Genomic DNA, 23,352 nt, shown 5'->3' with positions numbered 1-23,352 from the left:
TCAATATTTTTTATTTCACTTTACCTATAACAATCAGACAGCAGAAGAAGGCTCAAAACTTAGTTTTCTTGCCATGATAATATAGCATAATTTATAGACCCACTTTTACTCTCTTAAAATACTTAAGTGTTTTCTTGTGTTAAAAAAAAAGGATGGATAAAAAAAAGCATGGATAAAAAAAAAGCAGGGATAAAAAAAAAAGCGCGAAATTCTAGACCTTCTTGAGTTTCAGAGCCATCTCTTTTGTTAATTAAAAAGGGCAACTAGAACTTTCAATTTCCATTCAAATAAGCTATCTTTCAATATTCTGCGACCCATTGTTTGAGGTTATCAATCTTTGGTAAAAAGCAATAAACAGTCAAATAAATACGCATCTGTGACCATTGTTCTCAACAAAAATCTGAAATCACGGATATGTGTATATAGTTAGTTAAAGACTTTGATCTGCTATTACCAGACGGAATGAACTTGATGATGCAATCTTGTTAAAATCGCCCTAATTCTATGAGCTTTTTCTTCCTTTCTTAATTTATGGATGTTTTTATTTGTTATTATTTTTGGTTAATAATTTTAAACTTAACTAGCTTTACACACTTGGGTTTAGCATGAAAAGTAGAGACTCTTTTCATGGGTAGAAAGTTTTCAAGTGACCTGATTCTTTAGATTCCACCTACAGGAGGCTCATCAATAAACTGGTTAAAGAAGAGGCCCCAAAACGACCTTCAAGAACGGATGGGACATAAGTCAAGTAAGTCAGTCAAGATTCTTTAGTTCCGCTTATTATTGGCCAGTGCTTACATACCTAACGACTTACCGCGAGATCTCACAATTTTTTTTTCTAATCTCATGATAAGAAAACAGAACTTACAATCTACCTACAAAAATCGATACATCAATCACTTCCAAGCTAAGTCAAATTTTGGTTAATGGAGCAAATGTTAATCCATTTTTATTTGAACATTCGAAAAAAAAGTTCACGCTTGTTTAGTTCAAGTTGTCGGTCTTAAACCATACATAAGATACAAAAGAAGCCATTTTTTTAACCGAAAGTAAAGAGCGAAATTATAACGTAAAAACAAAATAAACACACTGCATAAAAGAGAGCCACCTTCCTCTTAACACCTCCTTCTTTAAAATAATGCTTTGCTAGTGATGAAATGAAACATTTTCTGAGTGCAAAACTAATGTAACCGTTTTCAAACAGTTCGTGGTAACGAACTGTAAGTAAGGAGCAACCCGGCTCAATGGCAACCAAAACTCTAGAAAACGGGTTTTTAATACCAATAGATACATCAATATAATTAGATTTCAATGCTGATTTCAAATATATAAATTTCATCAAGTTTAGTGCAACTCATCAAAAGTTACGTCCCTGAGGAAATTTGGCTGATTTTCAAAAAAAGGGGGAAAGACCCCCTAAAAAATATAGAACCTTAATGAAAATAACATCATCATATTCAGCATATTAGAGAACACTACTGAAGAGGTTTCAAGCACCTATCTACAAAAATGTGGAATTTTGCATTTTTTGCCAGAAGAAAGATCACGGATGCGTGTTTGTTTTTTTTTATTATTTTTTTTTTCCCCAGGGGTGATCGTACCAACCCGGTAGTCCTAGAATATAATGGGATGACTCATTTGATCTGAAATTAAAAGCTATAGTGTCCTTTTTAAGTGACCAAAAAAATAGAGGGCAACTAGGCCTCCTCCCACGCTAATTTTTTTCCCAAAGTCACCCGATCAAAATTTTGAGATAGCCATTTTGTTCAGCATGGTCGAAAATATGATAACTATGTCTTTTAGGATGACTTAATCCCCCGAAGTCCCCAGGGAGAGGGCTAAAAGTTATGAACTTTACCCAATGTTAACATATAGTATTGATTATTGGGAAGTATACAGAAGTTTTCAGGAGGGTTTTTTTCTAGTAGTGGGGGGGAGGTGGGTCGGGGGTTATGTTGGAGGATCTGTCCATGAAGGAAGTTTTCATGGGAGAAGGGAAATTGCCATGAAGGGGGCGCCGGACTTGCCAGCATTATTTATTGGTTATTGGGAAGTATAGAGACATTTTCAGGAAGGATTTTTTTCTGGAGGAGGGGGGGATAGAGGAGGGGGTTACTCTGTATAATCTTTCCGTGGAAGATGTTTCTTTGGGGTAAGGGATATTTTTATGAAGGGGGCGCCGGATTTCCAAGCATTATTTAAAAAACGATCAGAAATTAAATAAAAAAAAAATAAGTTTTTTCAACTGAAAGTAAGAAGCAACATTAGAACCTAAAACGAACAGAAATTATAACGTATGTGAGGGGGTTCTCCCCCAAGTCAATAACTCGCTCTTTACGCTACAGTTTTTTTTAGTGCTTTCAAAAGAGCTATCTATTCTAATTAAACGGCCTTTGTGATTCAGAGGTTTGTGAATTAATTTTTTTTTAACTTTTAACGTAAAGAGCGTGGTATTGACTAAGGGGGATACCCCCTCATATACATAATAACATATATGTAATAAAAAATAAACAATAAAAAAAACAAGCGATACGGCTCAATAGTAATCGAAACTTTTCAAAACGGAATTTTGATGTCAATAAATGTATCAAAAGAATGGGTTTATAATGCTGATTCTAAATATATAAATTCTTTTAAGTTTAGTACTACTCATCAAAGGCTACGAGCCTGAGAAAATTTACCCGATTTTTTAAAGATGGGGGAAACATCCCCTACAAGTGAAAGAATTTTAATGAAAATCACACCGTCAGATTCAGCGTATCAGAAAACCCTATTACATAGGTTTCAAGCTCATATCTGCAAAAATCTGCAACTTTGTAGTTTTTGCCAGAAGAAAAATATACGAATATAGAAGTTAGTTACGTAAGTTAATTTGTAAATTACGTCATAACCAAATTTAGAGACATCCATTTAGCAAAAGAAAAGTAAAATTTTTATGCCAATTTTGTTTACTTATTCAATGACGGTGAGCCAAAATAAAAGCTGCATTAATTAAAAAACGATCAAAAATTAAATAAAAAAACAAGTTTTTTAAACTGAAAGTAAGGAGCGACATTAAAACTTAAAACGAACAGAAATTATTCCGTATATGAAAGGGGCTGTCCCCTCCTCAACGCCTCGCTCTTTACGCCAAAGTTTGACTCTGTCTCAAAACTTTATTTTTTAAAACAATAAAAAAATTTAGCGTAAAGAGCGAGGCGTTGAGGAGGGGACAGCCCCTTTCATATACGGAATAATTTCTGTTCGTTTTAAGTTTTAATATCGTTCCTTACTTTCAGTTTAAAAAACTTGTTTTTTTTATTTAATTAATATATAAAGCCAAATAACTTAATGAATAACACTCTGCTGCGTGTCAATTTTTATTTTTCAAATTTAAGGATTTTTCATTTAACTACACAACACGCCTTGCTTTTGCTAAGTAGGAAACATTTCAGTAATTATTTAGCTTTACTTTCTCTTCTGTAGTGAGCCAGTGATAGTGCCTATGCAGGTTGCATCAGCGCATCAGGGAGGGAGAAGGAGCTATATTTTATATAAATAATAAATGTCTTATCCAACTTGCTCTGTTTCTCTATGTAAAAGCTAAGAATTGAAAATGGAATATTTAAAGCTGGCCTAGTGATGTTGGATGTTGATGGTATAATGAACTATGTTGCTTTTTTGTTGGAAAGTATTGCGCTCCAATTTCAACTTGGTTGCGAGTATACTAAAATTATGACCCAAAAATGTTTTTTGCTTTTTAAAGCCGATGAAAAGAACACATGTTTGGTTCTCCAAACCCATCCTAAGACGGGTTTACATCTTAGCCAAACATCCTAAGAGAACCAAACATCCTTAGAGAAAATTAGAGAACCAAAATTAGAGAACCTAAGAGAACCAAACATCCTAAGATGTTTGGTTCTCTAAACCCATCCTAAGTTTGGTTCTCTAAGACCATCTATAGAAATGCTTATTTTGTTCTCTGATATTTTGTATGCCCAACTCCTAGGTGGCTCATTTTATTTGTATTATTTTCTTTATTGCGAAAATTGTAAAACCAAATAAATTAGGACCATTCTGCTCCCATTTTTTCTGCAGACCACACCAAAGTGGTTCTTGATTTACCATGCAAAAGGAGGTATAGGAATAATCAGGTCAGCTGTTTCTGAAAGCTATGGAGTCATTTGAAGAAGCCTGGCGTCCCCTTAATTTTAATTCTATTCAAGATTTCAGCTTCATTTCACTGATAATCGATATTGAATATCATTAAAATTGTTTTTCGGGATTGTCGATAGGATGAAGGAAAATCTTTAAAGCTAATTATTTATAAATTCTGCTTTCGCAATAATTAAGTTCTGCTCATGCGAAGATAAGGAAAAATCAAACAGTTCGTGGTAACGAAACGTAAGTAAGGTGCGGCTCGGCCCAATAGTAGCCAAAACTCTAAAAAACGGAACTTTGTAACAATAAGTACATAAAAAACCGTCTTCTTTATGCTGATTTCAAATATTTTCCAGAGCGTGTTGAGAGGGATGTTGAATTAAACAAAAGGCATTCTGTGTATCATGGGCGTAGGCAGCATATTGTCTAGGGGGGGGCAGTCGATAGTGTGATGGAGTTTTATCAACTGCTTTTTCCAAACCATCTGCTTTTTCAGCCATATCTAATGTAAATTTGAAGGTCTAGGGGGGGGGCAGCTGCCCCCCTGCCCCCCCCCCCTACGCCCATGCTGTGTATACTGCTACCAGTACTATGTTACTGCTACTTCTACAACTACTATTAATAATACTACTGCTACTACTACTTCTGAGACTAAGGGTATGAAGATGAAACTTTCAGGGAATGCTAAGGGAAGGTTGAACTCAATCAAAACACACACTGTGCATACAGTTTGTACAGTTTGTCAAAGAGTGTACCAGCAATATCCCAGGACTTGTCTAGGGTAGTAAGTTGAAACTTTTAGGGCATGTGAAGGGGGATGTTGAAATAACCAAAAGGCACTATGTGCATACTACTACAATAACTACTACAAATGCTACTACTACTAATACGACCTACAAGTAGTACTACTGAAGCTAAAGGTATTAATGCGAAAAACTCAAGGAGTGATAAAGAGGATCTTAAACTAAATCAAAACGCACTACGTTGATTCAGATTATTAAAAGGACGTAAAAGCTATATCTTAGAAACAGCTTAAAGTATTAAGTTAGAAGTTTTAGTCCATGTTGAAGGGGATGTTGAAACAACAAAAAGGTACTATTTGTATACTACTACTGCAACTTCTACTGCTACTGTTATTGCTACAATTAAGAATTGGGGTATTAAGGAGAAATTTTCAGGAAATGATGAGGAGGATGCTGAATTAAATTAAAACACGGTATGTGTATGCAATCTGTCAAAAGAGTGCATCAGCAGTATCTCAAGAACGGCTTAGAGCATTAGGTTGAAACCTTCATGGCATGCTGAGGGGTATGTTGGACTAACAAAAGCTTCTGCTACAGCTACTGAACTAATAAAAACTTCTGCTATTAATACTTATATTATACAGGCTAATATTATTAATGTGAAACTCTCAGGTACTGTTGAGGAGGAAAATTGGACTCATCAATACACCCTTTGTGCATACAGGTAATCAAAAGAGTGTATCAGCAATATCTCAGAAAAGACTTTTGAAACAATGAGAGTATAGGAGGGAACGTTGAACTAGACCAAAAAAGCACAATGTGAATACCGGTGTTACTACTACTACCACTAATACTACTACTGCTTTCACTAATAATCCTACCAGTAATCCTACTATTAGTTCTGCACCTATAACTACTACTATTACTAAAGCTACGGGTATTAGTAAAACTTTCAGGGAATGGCGAGGGCGTTGTTGAACCGAATCAAAACACACTACGTATATGCGGATTATCAAAGGCGTGTATTTTAAATATTCCAGCTACGCCTTGGGGTATTAAGATGAAACTTCCAGGGCTACCAATATTACAAGTACTTTTGCTGAAATTTGAACTGAATTAAAAAGTTGAACTGAATCAAAACACACTATGCACATGCGGGTTATCAAAGGCGTGTATAATCAATATCCCAACAAGGCCTTGTGGTCTTAAGCTGAAACTTCCAGGGCTGCCAGTATTACTACAATTTTTGCTACTACTTTTACTACTACTGCTACTACTAATATACTAAAACAAAATAGTTAAAGTGTATCCAGGTTGTCAAAATAGACCCCAGGTTGCCAATATATCCATCGTAGGACTGAGATAGGTTATAATGTAGACATTTTCAGGGAAAATTTATGTTACTTTAAAACTAACCCCAAGACACTAAGTGCATACTGGTTGTCTATAAGACGCCTGTTCTGTTTTTTTTTTTTTTTATTAATTATTTCATCCTAATTTTATAATATTATTACGAATAACATTAGAGTTTTAACCTCACGATTATCTAGATCAGAAAGTGGTGGACACAGGGGTCCAGTAATTTATTTAATTTTGATGGAGAATAAAATATGCAAGAATCCTAACGAAACCCTAGTTTTCGAGAATACTTTAAGATTTTGCAATGTTGCAAACAAAAAACAATTGCAAAATTCAATATTATATATCACAAAAATTAAAAAAAAACAAAATCAAAATACTCAAGAACACAATCCTCGCTATCGAATGGTATCTCTATCTTCATCTTGCGGTGAAGTAGCCTACACAGATAACTAAACCTTCGGAAATTTTACATTGGAAATGGATACAGAGAAAAAGTACCTTAAAAAATACCAAAGACTGTTTCAATGAATAACGAACAAAAGTTAATTTTACAAAAAAAAAAAAAAATCAATTTATACCCTCATCGAATTATTTTATTTCCTTGAATTCTCTTATGCCGATAACGTGTTGGCCGCTAAATTTACTTTTCTTCGTCAAATATACATTCCTCTCATCAAGATTATATATGCAACATGCATATAAAGTGTCAAATCTCGCCTTAGATTAGACAAAACCATGTAATTTATGAGTTTCATAAACTAACATTGACGATTGATAGCCTAAATGAAAAAAAAAGGCGAAAAATAACTTAATAAATCTGGAATAGCTGGATGATAGAACAACAGTATTCTTAAGCAATCAACTGTTTGAAAAAATATCTCTGACGTAAAGGTATTAAAGGAACCACTCCAACAGGTTTATTGAGAAATGAAAAGGGAGGGAAATGAGGAGAAGGCAAGAGTAAAGAAAAATCCTAAAAGCGGGTTGAGCCACAATATAGCCGAAAAATCTGAGAAGGGGAAAGGCACTCAGTAAAGGCCTAATCAGTTATCTTGGTTTGTTGTTTTAACCATGTAATCTGAAGTTGGTTTGTGATCATTTTAAATAAAAGTTCAGTTTAAGTGATGAAAATAGCACAAAAAGGTGGAAACTTCACGTTTGAGCTCTAAGACAAACATTTGCTATTCCCAACACAGTTTTGATGATAAATAGTTATGAGATAGTGGGAAAGAAGCCGAAGTGATGTTCAGTACTTTTGTCGTTACTACTTTAGCATCAAAAAGAAGGGGTAAACATGTCATATCCGTGAACCAAAGTTTTACCAATAGGTCTCCCAGACTTGTGGCTTTAAATTGGCGTTTTATTTGCTTTTCTATCGATCATGTCTTCAGCTTAACGAAATTTGATTTTTTAATTGTGTTTTTCTCAAAGTTTACAAAAATATAGATGTGACCTTTTTGCTTTTAACCAGGGGTTTGCCAGCAGTGACACCTAAAATACAGGACGATGTCCAAAAATAAAAACAAATCCAAAAAGCTTTTAAACTTCGAGATTTTTCAATATATGTTTAAGTTATTTGTGTATATCCATTGTTGTCTTTTTGTGTGTGTTTGGCTTGAATAAACAGCTAAACTGCTCATAATAGAGGCTTAAAATCAAACTATAGAAATCTATGCGCAATCACAATGTGAAACATCACAATGTCGAAAGGCTATTGATATATCAGAATATATCAATTAATAACTAACTCACTACAGTACCAAGCCACCTGAAGCCGACACAGCTACGCACGCTCCTCCTCCATCCCAATCTATTCAAAGCCTTTCTCTTTACACCCTCCCAAGAAGTTCCAATTCCCCTTAAATATTTCCCTATGACATACTCCCATCCCATTTCGGGACGACCTGATTTTAGTTTGGCCCTAAGTGATTGGCCGACAAGGAAAACCTTTGGTATCTATTGTCCTTCATCCACAGAACATGTCCTTGCCATCCCATCCTTTCTCGCATTATTAAATAAAAAAAACAAGTTTTTTTTTAACTGAAAGTAAGGAACGACGTTAAAACTTAAAACGAACAGAAATTATTCCGTATATGAAAGGGGCTGTTCCCTCCTCAACGAATCGCTCTTAACGCTAAAGTTTTTTATTGTTTAAAAAAATAAGAAGTGTGAGAAAGTCAAACTTTAGCGTAAAGAGCGAGGCGTTGAGAAGGGAACAGCCCCCTTCATATACAGAATAATTTCTGTTCGTTTTAAGTTTTAACGTCGTTCCTCACTTTCAGTTAAAAAAAACGGGTTTTTTTTATTTATAATTTTGATAATTTTTGAACGTTTTTGAATTAATACAGGTTTTGATTTTGGCTCACCGTACATGAATAATTAAAAAAAAATTGCATATCAATTTTACTTTTATTTGGTTAAATGGCTTTCTCGAAACTTGTTTAATTTTATTTATAAAAGTTTTTATTAGCAATAAATATACGTAACTTACGAATTAACTTACGTAACAAACTTCTATATTCATATGTACGTATATTAGAGGGCTCGTCCCCTAGTCAATACCTCGCTCTTTAAGCTAAAGTTCAAATTTTGTTCCAATTCTTTAAAAATGACCCCTTAATCATAAAGGCCGTTATTTAGAATAAATAGCTCTTATGAAAGTACTAAAAAATCTTTGGCTTAAAGAGCGAGGTATTGACCAGGGGGTGAACCCAATCATACACGTAATATTTTCTGTTCGTTTTAAATTTTCATGTTACTCCTTATTTTCAGTTGGAAAACTTGTTTTTTTTATATTTAATTTCTGATCTTTTTTTAAATGATGCTGGGAAATCCGGCGCCCCCTTCATAGCAATGTCCCTTCCCCCATGAGAACTTCCTTCATGGAAAGATCCTCCCACATAACCCCCGACCCATCCACCCCCACCCCCACCCCACTACCAGAAAAAATTCCCCCTGAAAACGTCTGTATACTTCCTAATAACCAATACTATACGTTAACATTGAGTAAAGTTCATAACTTTCAGCCCTCCCCCCGAGGACTTCGGGGGATTAAGTCATCCTAAAGGACATAGTTATCATATTTTCAACCATGCTGAACAAAATGGCTATCTCAAAATTTTGATCAGGTGACTTTGGGAAAAAAATGAGCGTGGGAGGGGGCCAAGTTGCCCTCCATTCATTTTGGTGACTTAAAAAGGGCACTAGAACTTTTAGTTTCCGTTCCAATAAGTCCTCTCACGATATTCTAGGACCACAGGGTCGATACGATCACCCCTGGGGAAAAAAAACAAACAAAAAAAACAAATAAACACGCATCCGTGATCTTTCTTCTGGCAAAAAATGCAAAATTCCACATTTTTGTAGATAGGAGCTTGAAACCTCTACAGTCAAGTTTTCTGATACGCTGAATATGATGGTGTGATTATCAATAAGGTTCTCTATTTTTTAGGGGGTCTTTCCCCCTTTTTTCGAAAATCAGCCAAATTTTCTCAGGCGCGTAACTTTTGATGGGTAAGATTAAACTTGAAGAACTTATTTATTTGAAATCAGAATTAAAATCTGATTCTTTTGATGTATTTATTGGTATCAAAATTCTGTTTTTTAGAGTTTCGGTTACTATTGAGTCGTGTCACTTCTTACTTACAGTTCGTTAACACGAACTGTTTGACTATTGAGATTCTGAGACTACTTCTGAGACTAAGGGTGTATCTTTCTTCAGGCAAAAAATACAAAATTCCACATTTTTGTAGATAGGAGCTTGAAACCTCTACAGTAAGGTTCTCTGATACGCTGAATATGATGGTGTGATTTTCATTAAGGTTCTGTATTTCGTAGGGGGTCTTTCCCCCTTTTTTCGAAAAACAGCCAAATTTTCTCCGGCGCGCAACTTTTGATGGGTAAGACTAAACTTGATGAAAGTTATATATTTGAAATCAGCATTGAAATCTGATTCTTTTGATGTATCTATTGGTATCAACAACCCGTTTTCTAGAGTTTCGGTTACCATTGAACCGGGTCGCTCCTTACTTACAGTTCGTTACCACGAACTGTTTGATATATCAATGAAAAAGACAAAATTCAAAGTTCCACAGGAGGTCAGCATAACTCGCCGTAGCTTCCTTTCACCCCTCGGGGTCAGTTATGGGACAGTAAAGTTCAAATACCTGGTTGAAAATGGAATCTTGGCGGCAAAGGGTCCTTCTTGGAGATGGAAATCAGTATTATTTTGGCTAACCTACAATGCTTGCTTTTTTACCGAAGCAGGAAAAAAAGACTTGCATTTTGATACCAACATAGTAGGCTAACTACTTTAAGAGAGGCAACGCTATAGGGTTCCCTATAGTAAAAGCCATACAGATCTAAAGTTCTATTATTATTGCTATTTTTCCCAGAGGCTCTTCATATGGAAGGGGTGGTCCTACAAACTACGGAGGGGAATTATTTGATTGGAAATCGGAAGTTCTAGTGCACATTTCAAGAGTCAAAACTGATCAGAGGGAAACTAGCCCCCTCCCCCTATCACGCCTTTTCCCCCCAAAAGCATCAGATAAAAATTATGAGATTGCCATTTTGTTAAAAATAGTTCAAATATCAGATAATAAAAACTCCAGAGTTGACAAAACCCCCCAGGGCCTTGGGACAGGCATTGCAAATTATGCCCTGGGGGCATAAATGGTTCTTATTGAAGGGACGCTCGAATAAACTTCAGAGAGGGCTCATTTGATTAGAAATTGAAAGTTCTAGTTCACTTTTTAAGAATCAGAAGAGATCGGAGGCCAACTAGACACCCCACCTCCTTTTTCCCCAAACTCATCCGATATGAAGATTGGAAATTGAAAATTCTAATTCCCTGTTTAAGAATTGAAAGTGACCGGATGGCACCTAGCCCCTTCTCTAAACGTACTTTTCTCAAATGCGTCCAATCAAATTTTTTATATAGCCAATTTGTTCAAAATAGACCAAAGATCATATAACAGAAACTCCAGGGATAAAACAGCCCCCTAGAACCCGGGGGTAAGTATCCTAAATTATGCCCTTGGGGCATATAAATTTCTTATGAAGGGGATGGTAGCATAAACTTCGGAGGGGCTAATTTGATTGTAAATCAGAATATCTAGTGCCCTTATTAAGGGCCTTAAGTGATCGGAGGGCAACTAGCCTCCCCCAAGGCCCGAAATTTTGAGATAGCCATTTTGTTCAAAATAGTTCAAAGATAAAATAACAAAAACTCTAGGGCTGACACCCCCCCCCAGAGCCAGGGGGCAAGTGAGGTAAGTTATGCACCACGGGCATTTAAGGTTTTTATGCAAGGGGGGTCGTGTAAACTTCAGAAGTGGCTCACTTGATTGGAAATTGAAAGTTCTAGTTACTTTTTGAAGAGTTAAAAGGGAAAGGAAGGCATCTAACTCCCCCGTCTCCCTCACATACACCCTCTTTCCCCCAAACGCATTCAATCAAAATTTTGAGACAGCCATTTTGTTTGAAATAGTCCTAAGATCCGATAAAATAACTTTGGGGTCGACTTACCCCTCCCAGATCCCAAGGGAAGGGTTCTAACTTATGCCCGGGTGTACATAAGGTTTTTATGGGAAAGGTAAAGTTGGGAGGGGACTCCAATGACTAGAAATTGAAATTTTTAGCTTCCTTTTTGAGATTCAAATGTTATCTGATGGCAGCTAGCTCCCTTCCCTTCCTCCACTAACCGTCTTTTCCCCTAAGGCTTCTGATAGAATTTTTGATAAGATAAGATAAGATAAGTTTTATTCTTCACCAAATACACATACAATATTACATGTTATTAATCCCTCAAAGGCTCATTGGCCTGTACAAAGAGGGAAGACATATTAATTGAATACTCAGAGATAAAAAACAAAAGAAAATTTAAAATGATCACTGACTCACTTAAGAAGGAGAAGAAAAGAAAATATAGATAAAATGGAAACTATTGAAAAAATTAGAATAAATAAACTAAATTAATTAATTATATTAAATAGACTCAAAAAGAAAAAAAAAAATATTATTACTATAAGCGAATTCCTATCGTCGAAACAGAATTATGTGTATTGCCAGGTAGAACCAACATCATAATAGCTGTTACGATATTATTCATAGCTCTTATCCAAGATATTAAAATATCATAACTTAAGCCATGTACAGCCCTTTTAAGCTTGTATTTAAAACTATATTTATCCCAGTTCAATCAGCTCTGCTTATTTCTGAGGCTAGGTAGCAAAATTGACGTTTATGGGTTAATTCAGTCATAAGGCTTATAATTATTGGACTGTAATAAAATGGTGCCAAAGCAATAAAATTTAACCCGTCTTCATGAATTCTTACTCCTTAATGAACTATACAAGTTTCAGCAATAAATATTGATAGTCATACCTGAGAGTCATAGCGCAGAGAAGACCACCATAAAACAGAACTAAACATTTAGGGGACATCAACTCCATAAAAAAAAAAAAAAAAAAAATAATAAAAAAATAATAATTATTCAGTTTGATTCTTAACTAAATTGCCCTTAAGAATCCTCTTGAAAGTGCCAAACGAGTGGCATTTCTGTACTGAAGAAGGCAGGGAGATCCAAACCTGATGACAAGCGATGAGGGGATTGAAATCTGACCGCACAGTGGGAGTAGGAGGAATGCAGATATTATGTGACGAACGAAGGTTATATGGAGCTGAATCAGAAATAAACTGAGAAGTTTTTTGAAGGGATTTTGGAAGATCGCCATGAAGCTGATGAAAAACAAAAGAAGCACAAGAAAGAATGTAGATAGACTGTAGATTTAGAAGCAGTCTTGGTGAAGAACGGTTGGTGTCCATAAACAGACGCCGTGTTTCATCATACATGACAGAAAGCGACCGCAGTGTAGAAGGAAAAGTAGACATCCATACTATGGGGCAATAGGAGACATATGACTGGACAAGGCAGAAAGAAAAAGTTTCAGAATAGATCCAGGAAAGGTGTGTTTGAGTTTTCGAATGACACCCAAACTCCGTGAGACCTTAACCCTAATCATGGCTATATTGTGTCTAAACGAAAGGTTCTCATCAAGCAGGATACCAAGATACCGGACCAACCGATTCTTTGGTTATCATCTTATGTTTATGTTATCATCTTGTCCAAAATAGACCAAAGATCATATAATAATAACTCCGGGGTTTATTCTGTTAGATATTGAAAGTTCTAGTTCCCTTTTTAAGAGTCAAAGGGGAACGGAGGGCAACTAGTCCCCCTACTCTCCTTACCCCAACTCCATCCGATCGATTTTTTTTAGGAAATCATTTTTTTAAAATAAGTCAAAAGATCAGAAAACAAAAACTCCAGGGTCAACACAGCCCCTAGAGCTCGGCGGCAAGTGTTGCATAGGGCATATAAGGTTCTTATGCGAGGGTTTTGAAAATAGTTAAAAGATCAGATAAATCTAACCCCAACAACCACTCAAAAAACCTGTTAACAATATATTATTCCAAAACTTAAGGGAGCTGATCCTTTGCCTTCTCTTTATTGCCGGACCCCCCCCCCCCATCCCCCAAAAACAAAAACTTGTTAACTACATTTTATTCCATAAATTATGACAACTCATCCATGGCCCTCCATGCCCCCCTAGAAAAACAACTTATTGACAATATTTTATTCCAAAATTTATGGGAGCTGACCCCTGATCCTCCCTGGCCCGATATCCCTCCCTTCCCCGAAAAGTATATCAGTAGTAAAGCATGGGAGCTTACTACTGGCCCTTCTCCCACGGCCCGACCTCTTCCCAAAAACAAAAAAACTTATTAGCGATATTTTTTTCAAAGATCATGGGAGCTAACCCCCGGTCCTCCTTTCATTACTTCAACCCTCCCCTCCCCCCCCCCCACAAAACGATGTTTTATTCCAAAAATCATGGGATTCAGTTTAATTTTATTACCTCTTTCCAAAACTGTTCAGGACGCCTATATTCTTCACTACAAACAAGAGTTTTACTTCTACCCATTTTGCTAACGGTAAAAGCATAAGGCCTACTGCGTATTTGGTGCTTTACTAAAATGAATTATATTACAAGTATTTTCTTTTGTAGGTATTACAGCATTGAAAATGAAATGAATATAGCAGTGAAACCAGACCAGGATTCACCCATAGGCCCCATAGGCCCTGCTGGTATGTTTTGCCCCTACTGAAGTTTTGGGAATTTCCTCGAAAATCTTGCAAAAGTGGAGCGGCAAAAATGCTTCGGCCTAGAAGTGTCAAAGCTTTAAATGTGGCCCTGAATGAAACAAAATCTTGAGCTGTTCAGCTTTCTGCGATTAATATCATTACATATCAAGTATTCAGATCAATTCTATTAGTTTTTGCCAAGACTGTTAATTTATATTGGAGTAAAAAATTATTTTGAAATAGGGATTTTGAAAACTTGGAACTTTGGCAATCAAAAAACGAACAGAGATTAATTAAAAAAAAATACTTTCCGAAAAAGAAGTTTTTTAAAGAAAAGTAAAGACCGTATTAAACTTAATATCGGAAGAGATGGAGACCTATAATAAATCAAACTCCAAACGACCAGAAATTACTATTAAACAATTAATAAAACTCAAAGCGAACAGAAATTATATAAACAATCATAGCAAAAAAACACACAAAACAGGTACTAATATGAATGAATAAATAAATCTTAAAGCGAGTAAAGCTAAAAATTGAATATGCAACTCAAGCTTAAAACAAACAAAAATACTTTGCTATTGAAGTATAAATGAAACCCAAAACGAACAGAAATTAGATAAGCAATCATAACAAACAAACATACAATAGGTACTAATATAAATGAATAAATTAATCTTAAAACGAGTGAAACTTAAAATGAACATGCAAATCAAGCTTGAAACGAACAAAAATACTACAAACAAGAGTTTTTGCTTTGCCTCCTTCTCTCACTGTAAAAGTATAAAGCCTACTGCGACATTCTACATACATAACTACATATCTTGAGGTATCTTTGGGGAAGACTAGCTAAAAAGCGAGTTGGAGGGGGATTGGTTGCCCTCTGACACTTTCAACATCCCCCTCAACATGCCCTGAAAGTTTTACCTTAATGCCCTCTCCGTTCTTGAGATATTGCAGACACGTCTTTTTGATAAACTGGAAGCAAACATTATCTTTGATTTAGTCTAGCATGCCCCTCATCATTAATCGTATTGTTATCTTAATACCTCAATACTTTGTTAACATACCCAGAACCAAACATTTCCCCTTTTCCTAATAGTAAATCCTGCATATAAAAAACAGATTGCATAATTTACAAGCCTTGACCTGTGGGCTGTAGGGGCATTGCATCCCCAGAGGCATAGCTATTAGATCTTTGGACTATTTTGAGCAAAGTCATTTTTTCAAATTTTTTTCAGTGTTGAGGAGAATGGGCATCAATAAGGGCAAAGGTGCTGGTTGCCATCCGATCACTCTTCAACATCCCCCTCAACCTACCCCGAGAGTTACAACTTGATACCCTAAGCCGATTCTTAGATATTGCTAACACGCCCTTTTGACAACCCGCATGCGCACATTGTAATTCAATTGTGTTTGGCAGGCTTCTCATAAGGTGCGAGGGGTTATGTCATCTCCATAGTCATAGTTATTTGACGTTTAGACTATTTTGAACAAGAGAGATTTTCAAAATTTTGATCGCATGTTTTTGGAGGGAGAGTCCTCCCTCGTGTCCTGAAATTTTCAACTTCATACCTCAGCCGTGATCACGATGCTGCATATCCTCTTTTTTTTATAGACTGGATACACATAGAGCTTTTTGCTTTAGTGTAACATATCCCTCAAAGTTGTCCAAATTTACAATTAATACTTTTAGCCTCTTCGGATACACTCAGAATCAAACATTTCTCATTTTCCTAATGATAAAACCATGCATGTAAACGTTTGGCGAACTGCATAATTTATAATCTTTGCCCCGGGATAGTTGGGACCATGGCATTCTCATAGGCATAGCTATTATACCTTTTAACTAGTTTAAACAAAATGACAATCTCACAATTTTGATTGGGGGCACCTAAAAAGAACAAGGAGGGTAGGGGGCCAGATGCCCTCCGGTCCCTATTCAACATCCTCTCAATATATCTTGAAAGTTTCAACTTAATAGCCCCTGCCGTTACATAGATATTGCGGATATTCCCCTTTGACTATCAGCAAGCATTTAGTGTGTTTTGATTGTGTTTGGCATCCCACTCAATTTTTCCTTAAGTTTCATAATACCCTAAGCGGTTTTGGAGACCCAGGTAAATACATTCCCGTTTTTCTCAATATTTGAAACCTTTAATGTTAACAATGGCCAACTTACATAACTAACATCCCTTGCCCTGGATACTATGGGGGGGAGTCAACCCCGGAGGCATAGTTATTTGGCCTTTGGATTGTTTTCTGAAAAAAAGTTTATCTCAAAATTTTCATCAGATACATTTGCAGGAAAAGGGGCATGAGGGGTGGTTGCCCTTGGATGCCTTTTGACTCTTAAAAAGGGCTCTAAAACTTTCCATTTCCTATCGAATGATTCCCTTCCGAAGTTTATACGACTATTCTTTCCATACGTGCCTCTGGGAAGAAAAATACTATAAGTATACATTGAAGCCTTATGGCCCTTTACTTTAGATTAAATAAAAAACACAAGTTTTTTTAACTGAAAGTAAGGAGCGACATTAAAACTTAAAACGAACAAAAATTATTCCGTATATGAAAGGGGCTGTCCCCTCCTCAACGCCTCGCTCTTTACGCTAAAGTTTTTTATTGTTTTAAAAAAAAATAGAGTTGAGAGAAAGTCAAACTTTAGCGTAAAGAGCAAGGCGTTGAGGAGGGGACAGCCCCTTTCATATACGGAATAATTTCTGTTCGTTTTAAGTTTTAATGTCACTCCTTACTTTCAGTTAAAAAACTTTTTTATTTATTTTATTTTTGAACGTTTTTGAATAAATGCAGGTTTTGATCTTGGCTCACAGTACATGAATAATTAAAACAAAATTTTCATATTAATTTCCTTTTATTTGGTTAAATGGCTTTCTCGAAACTTGTTTAATTTTATTTACGAAAGTTTTTATTAGTAATAAATATACGTAACTTACGAATTAACTTACGTAACGAACTTATATTTTAATACGTATATTAGGGGGTTCGCCCCCTAGTCAATACCTTGCTCTTTAAGCGAAAGTTTGAATTTTGTTCCAATTCTTTAAAAATGACCGCTTAATCACAAAGGCCGTTAATTAGAATAAATAGCTCTTATGATAGTACTAAAAAATCTCTGGCTTAAAGAGTGAAGTATTGACTAGGGGGTGAACCCAATCATATATGTAATATTTTCTGTTCGTTTAAAGTTTTGATGTTGCCGCTGTTGCAGTTGAAAAACTTGTTTTTTAATATTTAATTTCTGATCTTTTTTTAAATAATGCTGGGAAGTCAGGCGTCCCCTTCATAGCAATGTCCCTTCTCCCTTGAAAACTTCCTCTATGGAAAAATCCTCCTACCGAACCCCCGCCCCCCCCCCCCCACTACCAGTAAAAATCTCCCCTGAAAACGTCTGTACTGTATACTTCCCAATAACAAATACTATATGTTAACATTGGGTAAAGTTCATAACTTTTAGCCCTCCTCCCGGGAACTTCGGGGGATTAAGTCATCCTAAAAGACATACTTATAATATTTTCGAACATGGTGAAAAAAATGGCTATCTCAAAATTTTGATCAGGTGACTTTGGGAAAAAAATTAGCGTGGGAGGGGGCCTAGTTGTCCTCTATTTTTTTGGTCATTGATCACTTAAAAAGGGCACTAGAACTTTTCATTTCAATTCCAATGAGCCCTCCCACGATATTCTAGGACCACTGGGTCGATACGATCACCCCGGGGAAAAAAAAAAACAAAACAAATAAACACGCACCCGTGATCTTCCTTCTGGCAAAAAATGCAAAATTCCACATTTTTGTAGATAGGAGCTTGAAATCTCTACAGTATGGTTCTCTGATACGCGGAATATGATGGTGTGATTTTCATTAAGGTTCTATAACTTTTAGAGGGTCTTTCCCCCTTTTTTCGAAACTCAGCCAAATTTTCTCAGGCGCGTAACTTTTGATTGGTATGAATAAACTTGATGAAACTTATATATTTGAAATCAGAATTAAAATCCAATTCTTTTGATGTATCTATTTGTATCAAAATACCATTTTCTAGAGTTTCGGTTACCATTGAGCCGGGTCCCAATAACCAATACTATATGTTAACATTGGGTAAAGTTCATAACTTTCAGCCCTCCTCCTGGGGGCTTCGAGGGATTAAGTCATACTAAAAGACATAGTTATAATATTTTCGACCATGCTGAACAAAATGGCTATCTCAAAATTTTGATCGGGTGACTTTGGAAAAAAAATGAGCGTGGGAGGAGGTCTAGTTGTCCTTCATTTTTTTGCCACTTAAAAAGGGCACTAGAAACTTTTAATGTCGGTTCCAATGAGCTCTTCCACCATATTCACGGATCACTGGGTCAACACGATCATCCCTGGGGGAAAAAACAGCAAAAAAAAAACAGATAAACACGCATCCGTGATCTTTCTTTTGGCAAAAAATGGAAAATTCCACTTTTTTGTAGATAGGAGCTTGAAACCTCTACAGTAGGGTTCTCTGATACGCTGAATATAATGGTGTGATTTTCATTAAGGTTCTATAACTTTTAGGGGGTCTTTCTCCCTTTTTTCGAAAATCAGCCAAATTTTCTCAGGCGCGTAATTTTTAATAGGTAAGATTAAAGTCGATGAAACTTATATATTTTAAATCAGAATTAAAATCTGATTCTTTTGATGTATTTATTGGTATCAAAATTTCGTTTTTTAGAGTTTCGGTTACCATTGAGCCGGGTCGCTCCTTACTTACAGTTCGTTACCACGAACTGTTTGACAACACTATAGCGTTGCCTTCAGATGGATTTCGTGACTATTCAGGAACGAATGCGCCACTGTGTGGCATTATTTTGTCTAAAACAGAGAAGTTCAATATATATAGTTGGGTGATACTTTTAAGTCGATCGGCTATCTCAGAATCGATAGTCGATGGCAACTTGGTCCTCTTTTGGGTAAAATCATAGTTTGGTGCCATAAAATAGCAGAGAACGCCTTTTTAACGTGGCACAATCTTTTCGGTCGCAAAAAAGGGCACTAGAACTTTTAATACCCGTTCGAATGAGCCCACTTCCGATATTGTTGACCATTCTTGATTCGGTACAATTATCCCTGGGGAAAAAACAACAAAAAAACAAACAAATCAACACGCATTGGTGGTCTTTCTTCAGGAAAAGTGTAAAACTTAATATTTTGTAAGATAGGAGCACAGTTTATATAATTATCCAGTAAGTTTGCCGCAGATGATTTCTGGCTCTTCATTCTCGGTGCGAACAAAAAGCTCCTCCCACTTATTTCTACACTTATTGTCCACTTATTGGTTGAGCCGGCCAAGTTGTTTTGTCAGTACTTGTTCCGTAGGTGATTATTCTTTGTCTACCCGTGAAAAGATCTAATGCCGCTTATGTTTGTAGGTTCTCTGGAGCACTCGCACCTCGGTCCGGGTTTTTATAATGGGTGAGATAGGGAAAGATCATACTGCTAATTATATAAACTGTGGATAGGAGCTTGAAACTAGTATAATAGGTTCTCTGACGTGCTGATTTAATGCTGTTATTACCATGACCGTTTTTAAGGATTATTCTCCCCCTTTTTTCAAAACAAGGCAAATTTTCTCTGGTTCGTAGATAATGATGGGTAACACTAAACCTAATAATTTTTTATGTATTTGTAATAAGCATAAAAAACCGATTCTTTTGACGCATAAGTAATTATCAGTTTTTTTTAGAGTTTCAATTACTATTGACCCATGTCACCCCCTAACCTACTTACGATTCGTTACCATCAACTGTTTGATAAAAAAAAAATAAAGTGGAAGCAACTAGAGACAAAAGAGGCAATTCTAATGACCATCAGAGTTTTTTTTTTCTTTTCGTCCCTTACTAGATGTTGTCCCTACTTATAGACAGTGAAGGTAATTATCCTGTATTTCAGTTTCTCACAGTAAATCTTGTAGGGATGTTTTTTTTCCTTGTTTGAAATTTGGAATCTAATCCTTTTCATTATTACCCTTGACATTTTCTCGGTTTATGTAATTGTATAACTACTTAGGTGAAAAATTAATATAAAGACAAGGAAATTCGTTCTTTCACAAAGAACAGGCTATTGCTAGTTTTTACCAAGGACAGTGGAAAATTAAGTTTGATTGATTTAGGTGGAATTTTCTATATTCATATATATCTTTTTAAAAAAAATCGGAAAATTTAGCTGAAAATTTGTGCAAGTTATGCACAAATTATGCAAGTTATGCATCCTCTGTGTGCAAAGTTATGCAGTTATTAGTAGTAGTGGGTACCAAAGTAAAACAAAACAAAAATGTGTGGAAAATTAGTAAAAGTAAGTACAAAACATATGGTACCAAAAAGCAAAAAAAGGCGTAGTCTGTATTTGAACGTGCAGTTGTCTTTAGGAATCAACAGATTGCTATTGTTTGAATTTGTACGGGTGAAAAGCGTTGTCAACATTAACTAATTAATTTTGGTGGCTCATTTTTACGGTTCAACGTGACAATACTGATGAAAATTGATATTGCCTTAAAAACTTCATTATTTTGAAACAACCAAAAGAAACTGATGAACAAAATTTGTTATTTTTGAAATGTAGTTTTACGGTCAAACAGATATTTTCATTGCTAACTGATTGATAACTGATTGATCAAAAAAAATTAATGCAACCCTTCTTAGTCCAAGCTGCTTGAAGCAACCTTAGGTTGGCGGCAATAATATAAAAGGAGATATGTTGAACAATATTATGTGAAATTCTAGTTTAGCTACTTTTTGCTATTTTGGAAAGGGGTTAGGTTAGAAATGAAACTTTCAGGGATGGGTCTACAGGCTAAAATATGTCCCGGGGAGATATTTTGGAGTACCAGCCTTCACTCCTTCTTCCTCTAGAGGACAGTGACCGTTTCATGATATTTAAAAATCTTAATGTTATGAAAGTGAAACCTCGCAGAACAGATCTTCTGCTTAAATGAAGTACAAGAAAACTGTTTTAAGCTTCACAATTTTTCTCAATCCCAATTTATGAGGTTTCAAAGATCTGCAAATACATTTCCTTAAATTGAAAAGGAAACCATTGATATGGCTTAAAATTCTACTCAAATAACAGGATTGCATTTTCAGAACTAAACCCAGAGAAAAAGAAACTGATTAAAGAAAATTAAGGCAAAATGTTATTTAGTCAAAATTTCAATAGATCCCTTATTAGATCTTACTATGATCCCTTATTAGATCCCTTATTAGATTCCCTTAATAGATCCCTTATTATGTCTCTACTTACAAACACTGATAGTAATTAAAGACCTGTCAAGGGGAAAATTTTTTTAAGACTTAAAAATCAGAGGAGGTTTAACATGGAAGCTTGGCAATACCGAAAGAATTTGTTTGTTGGCCCTGGATTCATCCCTGAACGTTTCATTTTCTAACCTAACCCCTTTCAAAGATAGCAAAAAGTAGCTAAACTAGAATTTTACCTAAATTTAACAGGAGAGTGAGATGGCTAAATAGATTTCAAGTATTTCGACTGATATTATCTATCATTTTTCTTAGAAAACAGGTTTTACTTTAATTTAGAAGATACGACAAATGTCATACGTTCTCATTTTAAGTTATTTATGTAAGGAAGAGTGAGACAAAACATATTTTGGAAAAATTAAAACTTCTCATGATCTTAAATATCAAATAAAATAGGGGAAGAGAAATCGGAAGAGTCGTTCGAGCGTTTTGATATTAGGGATTGTGCTATAATGTCAATAAGAGACAGAGGGGCGTATAGCTTCTTTTGAATTACTCTGCATGTTTTGCACTAGCTTACCTACAAAACAAGAAAACGTCCTACCTGAAACTGGAACAAGGATGAATAATCCAATGGCCGGCAGCTTTTTGTCTTATTCTTTCCTTCATTAGCGCTTTTTTACTTCCAAACAACTTCATTGCAAGTTTATTATCCGTAGGCTGAAATAAAGCCTGAAGCTGATTGCGAAGAAAAGAAGCTTTGGGCTCGTTTATGATAGGCTGACTAGCAGTGGTTAATTCTTCTTTTGGCGTTCCATACAGACTAACATCATCACCACCAACTCGAGTGCATATTGATGGCTCACGACAGTTCATCTCGCTCAGATTATACTCTGTAACACTTGCAACTGCTGCTTCGTCTTCTAGAGCAGTCAATAACGAGTCTGAGCAAGTGGGGCCACTGTTACCGAGCCCATCACGTCCCACAAGTCCTAGTCTGCGGGGGCTTCGTAACTCCTCTTCTGAGGGTGTACTCACACGCCCATTTGCCAAACGCAAGCTTGGTAATCGTTTTGTTTTTCTACCTAAGCTACCGTAGCGATTATTTGGAATACTACCTCTTGGTATTGGGGGCGAAGTCCAAGTATGCTGGTTCTGTGCTGACCAATTATTTTCACTTTCTTCAGACCTTAGGCTATTAGAACTTAAAAATTGCACATGTGAGCCACGTGAATTAACACTAGACGGTACACTACTAATAGGTGCTGGTATTGGTATAGGTTTTGCTGTCTGTCTCTCACTAGGTTCAACTTTATCACCAGCTTTCCACCCTGGTTTTCCACCTTTTTCTTGAATCAAAGAAGCAGGTGTTGAAACACTTGCTATAGCAGCTTCCAATCCTGAAGGCCCAGGAGGCCTTGCTGCAACAACACTCACTGCCGACAACGCTGCTACTGTTGCTGCAGTTGTAAGGAAAGGTTGTTTTTCTTCTGGCGTCGCCATGATCTCTTTTTACCCTAGGAATAAATAATAAGACATAATAGACTGACCAATAGGAAACCAACATTCTTTGGCCTTGTGCCAGCAATTTCGACATTGAACTAAGATTGAGACTTCTGCCAAGTATCCGAAAGAAAAGGTTTGGACAAAAGCTTTTGGAATCAATTTCATTCTTAGATCGTAAATTGATGCATTGAAGAAATAATGTTAGAAAACACGTGAA

At 35.9% G+C, this 23,352-nt stretch overlaps 1 protein-coding gene across 2 annotated transcripts in view; it reads right to left on the bottom strand.

Annotated features, from left to right (window-relative positions):
* The window catches only part of Ih (hyperpolarization activated cyclic nucleotide gated potassium channel Ih), a 502,482-nt gene that overhangs the window by 407,966 nt on the left and 71,164 nt on the right, over positions 1 to 23,352 (bottom strand). For both annotated transcript variants that reach the window (XM_089102539.1, XM_089102540.1), the window contains exon 2: positions 22,234 to 23,146. In XM_089102539.1, the coding sequence (XP_088958665.1) occupies positions 22,234 to 23,132 (899 nt within the window). In that variant the 5' untranslated portion in view covers positions 23,133 to 23,146. The remainder of the gene's footprint in view (positions 1 to 22,233; positions 23,147 to 23,352) is intronic.

Source organism: Artemia sp. Qi Xiang Cuo, chromosome 16, assembly GCF_049724085.1.
Source record: "Artemia sp. Qi Xiang Cuo chromosome 16, ASM4972408v1, whole genome shotgun sequence".
Classification (NCBI taxonomy): domain Eukaryota; kingdom Metazoa; phylum Arthropoda; class Branchiopoda; order Anostraca; family Artemiidae; genus Artemia; species Artemia sp. Qi Xiang Cuo.
This window is presented reverse-complemented; position numbering and strand designations above follow the sequence as displayed.